The sequence below is a fragment of the Larimichthys crocea genome, chromosome XXIII (assembly GCF_000972845.2).
Source record: "Larimichthys crocea isolate SSNF chromosome XXIII, L_crocea_2.0, whole genome shotgun sequence".
Classification (NCBI taxonomy): Eukaryota; Metazoa; Chordata; class Actinopteri; family Sciaenidae; genus Larimichthys; species Larimichthys crocea.
In genome coordinates, this window is record NC_040033.1 from 19,211,085 (window position 1) to 19,221,934 (window position 10,850).

General features: G+C 41.2%; 1 protein-coding gene across 3 annotated transcripts in view; it reads right to left on the minus strand.

The window, feature by feature from the left end:
* Window positions 1-5,379: 5,379 nt before the first annotated feature.
* Window positions 5,380-10,850, minus strand: part of fars2 (phenylalanyl-tRNA synthetase 2, mitochondrial) — an 82,538-nt gene continuing 77,067 nt past the window's right edge. For all 3 annotated transcript variants that reach the window (XM_027274462.1, XM_019270046.2, XM_019270047.2), the window contains one exon: window positions 5,380-5,846. In XM_027274462.1, the coding sequence (XP_027130263.1) occupies window positions 5,708-5,846 (139 nt within the window). In that variant the 3' untranslated portion in view covers window positions 5,380-5,707. The remainder of the gene's footprint in view (window positions 5,847-10,850) is intronic.

A 10,850-nucleotide genomic window follows, 5' to 3' on the forward strand; every position in this document is an offset into this window, starting at 1 on the left:
ATACACTGAACACACGAACACACTAAATACACTGAACACACTGAACACACTGAACACACTGAACACACGAACACACTGAACACACTGAACACACTGAACACACTGAACACACAAACATACTGAACACATGAACACACATGAACACACTGAACACATGAACACACATGAACACACTGAACACACGAACACACTGAACACATGAACACACTAACACACTGAACACACAAACACACTGAACACACTGAACACACTGAACACACTGAACACACGAACACATTGAACACACTGAACACACTGAAGACACTGAACACAATGAACACACGAACACACTGAACACACTGAACACACGAACACATTGAAGACACTGAACACAATGAACACACGAACACACTGAACACATGAACACACGAACACAATGAACACACTGAACACACGAACACAATGAACACAATGAACACACTGAATACACTGAACACACGAACACACTGAACACATGAACACACTGAACACACTGAATACACTGAACACATTGAATACACTGAACACACTGAACACACTGAACACACGAACACATTGAACACACTGAACACACGAACACACTGAACACACGAACACACTGAACACACTGAACACACTGAACACACTGAACACACAAACACATTGAACACACTGAACACATGAACACACTGAACACACTGAACAGACAAACACAATGAACACACGAAGACATTGAACACACTGAACACACGAACACAATGAACACACTGAACACATGAACACACGAACACAATGAACACACGAACACAATGAACACACGAACACATTGAACACACTGAACACACTGAACACATTGAACACACTGAACACACGAACACACTGAACACAATGAACACATGAACACACATGAACACACTGAACACGTGACCTGATGGACACAAACTTTAAAGAGTAAAAAACACACTGACACATAAAAGTATCCAAAAAGACTTAATTATAATAAAGCGATGGATTTAATCGATGACTTCCAGCCCAGCAGAAGTTTATATATTGTAAATATAAAGTTAATGTATGTAGGTTTATCGTATGTTTTGAGAATGAATGTTTGAATTATTGAAAGTTTCTTGTTGTGCTACATTCAAACGGAAACAATCGCTCAGCCTCTTTCTCTGTTTGTTCTTATTTTTCATTGCAGACACTTTGAGCTCGTGTTCTCATTGTCTCATATGGAGGCGACGAGGGGGGGAGGGGTGTGGTGGGACGGTGACAGATGGGTGTAGTTGCTAGCCCTCCGACCCACACACACACACACACACACACACAGGCTGACGCTGGAGACATGGTGTGGGTGTGTGGATGCATGCATTTCGTGGATTTGCAAAGATCAAGTCAGAACCTTACAACAGACAGCGGGGGCATCGAGTTTGCTTCATATTCATCGTGACTGGAAGTGTCAAACAACGAAGGAAGAAGAAGAAGAAGAAGGAGAAGAAGAAGAAGAGATGAAGAGTGAAAGGAGAAGAAAGGGAAGTATAAGTGAAAGTGAAACAGACAGACGATGTTTTTCTGTCTGAGGGTCAGATTGAGTTTTTATTTAGTTTCCTCTTCAGACTTTCTTCATCTGTCAGTCTGGATTTATTTTGGTTCTTCTGTCTTTTCCTATCATTTGTTTCTGCAAATATAAACAACAAAGAAGAAACCTGCTGCAGCTCATACACACAAATATATATCGATCTGTGACAGTTATTAAAATATGGATACGAGTTCCCAAACTTCACATACAGGGATTTTTCAGGATTTAGAGAAGATGCAGCTTGACCTCAGATGTCTTTCCATTGTTAGACCAAAAACTGTAAAACAGAAACACGTGAGATCACGTGTAGGACGGTTAACGTGTTCATGTGGAAATCACAGCACGAGAACTGACAGACACTAAAACTGAAGTCTCTGAGACGTCCCCGCAGACTGTCTAAAACCTGGACGTAGTCTCTGAGACGTCCCCGCAGACTGTCTAAAACCTGGACGTAGTCTCTGAGACGTCCACACAGATGTCTAAAACCTGGACGTAGTCTCCGTGACGTCCCCGCAGACTGTCTAAAACCTGGACGTAGTCTCTGTGACGTCACAGTGGTGTGTAAACAAACTAATCAACCTTCTTGCTGGTGTCCTCTGTGTCAGCACCTCCACCGCATCATTGACGAGCCAGGTGGATTGTGGGACGTGTGGTTCACATCACTCCCTCTGTGGATGCACACGTTTCCACAGATAGACAAGATATTTTTATCTGTGACAGATGTGGGGCGAGCTGTGTGTTGTGTGTCAACCTGAGGAGTGACGAGGAGTCTAAATGAGGATCTGAGAATCACACAGCGACTTCGTCAAGATGTTCTCTCTCTTGTCCTCTGCCATTATGTCCATAGAAGCTGCTGAAACCTCTAATTCTTTTTTCTGGTGGTCCAAACCTCCTGTGGTACAAACGTTAACACTCCCCCGGTGCTCTGAGCTCACAGTCTGGGCAGCCCAGCTAACATGAGCTAACAGACTGAGCTAACATGGGCTAACAGCAGCTAACAGACTGAGCTAACATGAGCTAACAGCAGCTAACAGACTGAGCTAACATGATCTAACAGCAGCTACAGCTGTCAGCAGTTTACTTCACTGTCCATCATAAACTCTGTAAATCACAGAGAGTTGAGGCGGAGCAGCCGGAGGACATCAGAGGGAAAACCAGAAAACATTTCCTCCATAAAATATGATCCAGTTTCACCAGAATCAGTGAAATAGTTGCTGCTGTGTGACTTAGTGCCGTAAAGCGTTACGTACTTCTCCCGACCCGGAGCCCAAAGTTACACAGTGTGATAAATCATTCTAATATAAACCGTCCAAACTTCACAGTTGTGATGTTTTATTGAAACAAAGTTAAAATGAGTGATTTGTGATATCTGCAGATCGGATGAAGTCGACGTGGATTCAGAAGTCTGTTTTTTATTCATGTGATGAAAAGATGAAACTCTGCAGCTGAGGCTCAGCAGGAAAATGTTTTTTATTCTATCAAACCAGCTGAGCTGTGGAGCGTTGAAGTCAAAGTCTGACTTGTTATCTTGCTGCACCCTGTGTGTATTCTGGGTTTCATTAGGATGTAAATGTTGAAGGCAAACGTTTCTGTAACTAAGAACAGTGTGTGTGACGTGTCATGGCTGGAGTAGTTCACACACACTAACACTGTTTCTGCTGGTGTGTTTATCCGGTCAGTCGACCAACCAGAAACGTCATGAATCAAACAGAACAAATCCCAGCATGCAACGGGGGAAGTCGATAGAATAGAAACATGATATCATAAAAATCCGCCGTGATGGAGGCCGAGCTCAGCCACCATTCAAATGTTCAGTTTTCCCTCCATTTAAAAGTCGAAGCACTTTACTCACTTGAACTGATGCGGGTGAATTCAAAAACATCTCTGACTGCTTCACCACATCCAAACTTCATAAATCCAGTCTGAATCTCCGGAGATCAGAGATCAGTTCAGCATCCTGCAGCCACTTTGTCAACAACAGTTTGCAAATATTAAATCATCTCTACATATGCCTGAAACTTACTTCAATCTCCCTAAAACATCCTTGAATCAACCTGAAAACATTCCTCAATGTGCCTGAAACTAATTTCAAACATTCCCAAATGTTACTAAAATGTCCTTCAATCAGCCTCTTTCCGATAATGTGAATTTTCAGACATATTAAGAAAAACCCCCCTTGAAACATCCTTGAATCTCCCTGGAATCAGCTGTGTGAATGTGTGATGCAGCACACATCAGTCTGCACACAGAATGAATCTGGACTCCGTCTCAGACAGTCGGTGCATTAAGTCTGTTTCTAGCAGAGGTCGCATTGTCTCTGCACACGATCCAATCAATTCTGACCAGACACACTGGAGGGTAAACCTCACAGGACCTCCACCTGAGTGTGTGTGTGTGTGTGTGTGTGTGTGTGTGTGTGTGTGTGTTATAGGGTAGAAGAGAAAAATATATGTGTGAGATGAAGTGTGTGTCAGGAGGTGTGAAGGTGTCTTTAAAGTAATCTACCACTTTGTCTCAGCGTGACGTCTGAAGGACAGAAGAGTCAGTCTGCTGAAGGAAAACTACAAACAACACAACCATAACATCCTGATACTGATCTCCCTGAAATCTCCTTGAATCAGCGTGAAATATCCTTAAATCTCTCTGAGAAACCCTTAAATTGGCCTGGAAACCCTTAGATCTCCCTGAGACATCCTTGAATCAGCCTGAAATGTCCTTAAATTAGTCAGAGACATCCTTAAATCTCCCTAAGATCTCACTGTATCAGCCTGAAACACCCTTAAATCTCTCTGAGACATCCTTGAATTAGCCTGAAACATCCTTAAATCTCCATTAAATCAGCCTGAGCCACCCTAAGTCTTATATTCTCGATAAATAAAGTTTATTAAATTACAAACTTTGAGATTGATTATTTTTCTGTGAATGAACTTTTGTTACTTTTAGTTTTGAATTTTCTGAAAGCTAAGAGTCACAGTGATCAAATATAAGTGTGTATTTACTCTACGTGTGTACATGTGTGTGTGTGTGTGTGTGTCCAAACTGTAGGCATGGCCTCAAACTGTCAGAGCTCAGTTTTAACTCAACCAGAGTGACGAGCAGAGCCATCGAAGGTAGACAGCCTTCCCACTGCATGATTGGCAGAGTGGCCTTTGCCTGTAAGTGTGTGTGTGTGTGTGTGTGTGAGTGTGTGTGTGTGTGTGAAGTTCAGTATACCAGTGTATGATCGTAGCAGTCTAAGCCGGGTATCGTCTCAGCACACTGACAGAGTGTTGTGTGTGTGTGTGTGTGTCTGAGTGTGTGAGAGAGAGTAGGAGTGTATTTTCTAACGAGCTGCATTTAAATGAGTGTGTGTGTGTGTGTGTGTGTGTGTGTGTGTGTGTGTGTGAAAACTCACTATGAGAGAGCTCCCAGAATTCATTGCATGGCTGAGTGGAGTGACAGGCAAAGCCATTTAATGCCTCAACACTGGCAGAGAATAACTGACAGAGTGGCATTTGGACGCCTGTGTGTGTGTGTGTGTGTGTGTGTGTGTGTGTGTGTGTGTGGTCTGTGCTGTTATTGTAAAATGTTGGAGCAGCTGATCCTCGATGATTAGCATTAGCTCATCAGCATCGCGCTGCTATGATCAGTGTGTTTGGTTACATGACACGGCTTCAGTCGAGTTTGCACAACGCGTTTTATTTTGAAGAACTCTCTCCGTGTGACTTCCTGTGCAGTTCAACATGGCGTCCATCAAAACTCGACCAGCTGAGTCACAGGAAGAGGCTTCATGTTTTAAGGATGGATTAGGTGCAGATAAAAACTCAGAATCATGTGACAAACTTTTAATGTCAAACACAATCAAACAAAGAATCCATGATGAGTTCATCACTAACTGTTTGTGTTCAGTGTTTCCTGAAGTGTCAGACTCCACAGTTTCTGTCAGACTTCATGTTAGGAAAGAAAATGTTTCAAAACATCAGACAGCAGTGTGTGTGTGTGTGTGTGTGTGTGTGTGTGTGTGAGATTGTGTGACGTCAGTATTAAAGTCAACGTGTCTCCCTGCAGCTACGAGGACGTGACAAAGCTGAGTGCAGAGGGTTGGTGTGTGTACATGTTTGTGTGTATATCTTCTGTGTATGTGTGTGTGTGTGTGTGTCAGTATCGTCCTTGCACACCGAGCTCTGTCTCGGCGGTGCGCTCGATTTCCTCATGGACGAGTCGAACCTCCTGCTGGGTCAGAGTTCGCTCCATGTGGCGATAGATGATGTGGTAACAATGACTCCGCCTACCGGTCCTGAGAGAGAGAGACAGAGACAGAGACAGAGACAGATGCTGTTAGTACATCTTCATCTTTTGGCCACTTTTTAGTTACAATTTGAAATTAATTTAGGTTCAAAGACGTTTTAGGAAGATTTAAGGACATTCTAGGTTGATTCAAGGAGATTAAATGAAGATTTAAGGATGTCTGGGGGAGTTTTAAGGATTTTCATGCTGAATCAAGGGGGTCCAAGGGAGATTTAAGGATGTTTCAGGTTGATTCAAGGTGGTCTTAGCTAGATTTAAGGATTTTTACAGGTTGATTCAAGGTGGTCTTAGCGAGATTTTATGGATTTTACAGGATGATTCAAGGATGTCTCTGTCTGATTTAAAGATGATCCTTAAAGATTTAAGGATGAAAGAGACACACAGGGTGACTCAGAATAACTAAACAACACGAGGCTCTGAATAATTGAACATCAGTACATTCAGGAGAAATGTCAGAGACACAAACACAATTACACATCATACTTGTGTACACACACACACACACACACACACACATACACACACACAGTCAATGGTATTTAATGTGATAGACTGTGTTGTTGTTGAATAATTGATGTCTCCATTATCCAGCCTATATTGCTAAGGGGGAGGGGGGCGGGTCGATACAGTGATACCTGTAACACACACACACACACACACACACACACACTGCAATGTAAACAGGAATATGTGTGTGAATATGTACACATGCTACATTATGCATGAAAAATAAGCAGATCGTTTTGTGTCATAAAGGCATTACTACACACACACACACACAGAAAGGACAAAGTATGTACATTGTACTGTAAATACTGTAAATATAATACACACTGCAAATACAGTGATTACAGTTAATACTATAATTTGTGTATTTACATATTTACTGTGTATTCAGTGTATTTACAGTATATTCATGGTGTATTTACAGTATATTCACGGTGTATTTACGGTGTATTCATGGTGTATTTACAGTGTATTCATGGTGTATTTACAGTGTATTCATGGTGTATTTACAGTATATTCACGGTGTATTTACAGTATATTCACGGTGTATTTACAGTATATTCACGGTGTATTTACAGTATATTCACGGTGTATTTACAGTATATTCACAGTGTATTTACAGTGTATTCACGGTGTATTTACAGTGTATTCACGGTGTATTTACAGTATGCTGTCAGTGTGTTGACATCAGAGCTCACTCAGTGTGAAACATGTTTCTGTGTATATTTATGGAGCAGCTGACTCTAAAGAGATTTTACATGTGAGAAAAACAAACTCGTTATCATGCTGCATCAGTTTTGAAATGAAACAGAAACACACTTCATCAGTGTGAGTGTGAAATTAATGAAAATGGAGAGAGGGGGATTTTCATCCAGAGCAATTAACATTTCTATGAATAACTCGCCGCACCAATTAAAAGAAAAGTGAGGGAGATAAAGTTGACGACTTATTTTCTGTTGTGTCTCAGACACGTCTAACTTTAACACTGTGCGTCTATAAATAACTCAGCGGGCGTATTCATTAGAACGGCTTCATGTTTGAATCATTCCCAGCCGAGGAAACATTGACCAACACGAGCAACACGTTGCATTAAAGATCTGAAGAAAACAAAAATCTTCCAGTAACGTTGACGTGATGAGCAGATACATGAATCTACTCAAGCTTTGTTGTGTTGAACTGAATTTAATCGTCGTTATCGGTTGGTTTATTTATTTGTTGGTTAGTAAGATGAGAAGAGACTCGACAGCTGCAGTTCACACACACGCGGGTTCATTCATAATTAGAAGATTATTTTTTGTTGACTGAATCTGGATCAAGAACTAAAGCTTTGCTAGAAGACGTCCTGATCTGTGTGGAGCCATGATGGCAGCTTTTCAACCGTTTACTCAGTTTACTGTGAGCTCATGGACGGACGTGACAACGAATCAGGATAGTTTAAGCCATCGAGATATTTTGTATTAGAAGGAGAAGAAGAATCTGCATCGGGTCACCACAGGACAGAAAACATTTTAAAAAACTGGATGAATCTGACGTCAGCGGATGGAGGGATGGAGGAAGAGACAGAGGAGAGAGAAAGGATGGAGTGTAATGTTACATTCAGAGATGATGATGGACAACCCTGAAAGAGGAGTGGAGTCGAGTTTCGTTCAGATGGAGAGAAAATGTGTTTGAGAGAGAGAGATCGATACACTGAAGGAGGCGAGGATGAGAGGAAACTCCAGCAGCGTCCTTGAAAGCACCGTGCTGCCTTCACATGAAGAGGGAAAAACCACGTGATACCGTAAACCCCCTGAAGGAAGCCTCTTCTTCTCTTCCTCTCTCATTTATTTCATCCCTCATTCAGGGTTTTTCAGGAAGCTGCGTGCAGTAACACTTCACCTCACAGACGGAACGTTAAACAGAACACGTACGTACAGTTCTGATCTTTGTGTTGTAGACACTTTAAGTTGTCGTCAATAACCTGAACAGAGTCTAGAGGGCGACATTTCCTCCAACCAGCAGGGGCATTAGGGGGGACTGTGTATTCCGTGTATTTACAGTTTCTATTTCACGGTGTATTTCACAGTGTATTCACGTGTATTTTACAGTATATTCACGGTGTATTTACAGTATATTCATGTGTATTTAAGTGTTTCACGGTGTATTTACAGTGTATTCATGGTGTATTTTACAGTGTATTCACGGTGTATTACAGTGTAGTCACGGTGTATTTACAGTATATTACGGTGTATTCACAGTGATTCCCGGTGTATCACAGTATATTCACGGTGTATTACATGTATTTCATGGTGTATTTACAGGGTATTCAGGTGTATTTACAGTGTATTCATGGTGTATTTTACAGTGTTATTCACGTGTATTTACAGCTATATTCATGGTTGTATTCACAGTGTATTCACGTGTATTCACAGTATATTTCACGGTGTATTTACAGTGTATTCTGGTGTATTTACAGTGTATTTCATGATGTATTTACAGTGTATCCATGGTGTATTCACAGTGTATTCACGTGTTTTCACAGTCTCTTCACGGTGATTTACAGTGTTCATGGTGTATTCACAGTGTATTCACGGTGTATTCACGGTGTATTTACAGGTTAGTGTATTCACAGTGTATTCACGGTTTCCACGGTGTATTTCAGTTATTTATGTTACAGTGTATTCACGTGTATTCACAGTGTATTCACGGTGTAATTCACAGTCTATTCACGGTGTATTTACAGTGATTCATGGTGTATTCAAGTGTATTCACGGTGTATTACAGTATATTCACGGTGATTTCCGTTTTCTGGTGTATTCACAGTGTATTCACGGTGTATTCACAGTGTATTCACGGTGTATTTACGGTATTATGGTTATTTACAGTGTATTCACGGTGTATTTACAGTATATTCACTGTGTAATTACAGTGTATTCACGGTGTATTTACCGTATATTCAGGTGTATTTTACAGTGATATTCACGGTGTATTTACAGTTATTCACGGTGTATTTACAGTGTATTTACGGTGTATTTACAGTTATTCAGGGTGTATTACAGTATATTCCGGTGTATTTACAGTTTATTTACGGTGTATTCAGTATATTCACGGTGTATTTACAGTGTATTACGGTGGATTTACAGTCTATTCATGGTGTATTTACGTGTATTCATGGTGTATTTATCAGTATTCACGGTGTATTTACAGTGTATTCACGGGTGTATTTACAGTATTCCAGAGATTCGGTGTATTTACTACAGTACTATTTCACGGTGTATTATCAGTATTTCCTGGTGTATTTACACAGCTGTATTCAGCGGTGTATTTACCGTATGCTGTCAGTGTGTTGAACATCAGAGCTCACTCAGTGTGAAACATGTTTCTGTGTATATTTATGAGCAACTGACTCTAAAGAGATTTTACATGTGAGAAAAACACAAACTCGTTATCATGCTGCATCTCGTTTTGAAATGGAACGAACAAACACATCATCAGTGTGGTGTGAAATTGGAAGAAAATGGGAGAGGGGGATTTCATATCCAGAGCAATTAACATTTCTATGAATAACTCGCCGCACCATTAAAAGAAAAGTGAGGGAGATAAAGTTGACGACTTATTTCTGTTGTGCTCAGACACGTCTAACTTTAACACTGGTGCGTCTATAAATAACTCAGCGGGCGTATTCATTAGAACGGCTTCATGTTTGAATCATTTCCAGCCGAGGAAACATTGACCAACCGAGCAACAAACGTTGCCATTAAAGATGAAGGAAAACAAAAAATCTTCCAGTAACGTGACGTGATGAGCAAGATACATGAATCTACTCAAGCTTTGTTGTGTTGAACTGAATTTAATAGTCGTTATCGGTTGGTTTATTTATTTGTTGGTTGTAAGATGAGAAGAGACTCGACAGCTGCAGTTCCACACCAAGCGGGTTCATTCATAATTAGAGTTATTTTTTGTTGGACTGAATCTGGATCAGAACTAACTTTGCTAGAAGAGTCCTGATCTGTGTGGAGCCATGATGGCAGCTTTTCAACCGTTTACTCAGTTTACTGTGAGCTCATGGACGGACGTGACGACGAATCCGGATAGTTTAAGCCATCGAGATATTTTGTATTAGAAGGGAAGAAGAATCTGCATCGGGTCACCCACGGACAGAAAACATTTTAAAAAACTGGATGGAATCTGACGTCGCGGATGGAGGGATGGAGGAAGAGACAAGGAGAGAGAAAGGATGGAGTGTATGTTACATTCAGAGATGATGATGGACAACCCTGAAAGAGGGTGGAGTCGAGTTTCGTTCAGATGGAGAGAAAAATGTTGTTGAGAGGAGAGATCGATACACTGAAGGAGGCGAGGATGAGAGGAACTCCGCAGCGTCCTTGAAAGCACCGTGCTGCCTTCACATGAAGAGGGAAAAACCACGTGATACCGTAAACCCCTGAAGGAAGCCTCTTCTTCTCTTCCTCTTCTCATTATTTCATCCCTCATGCAGGGTTTTTCA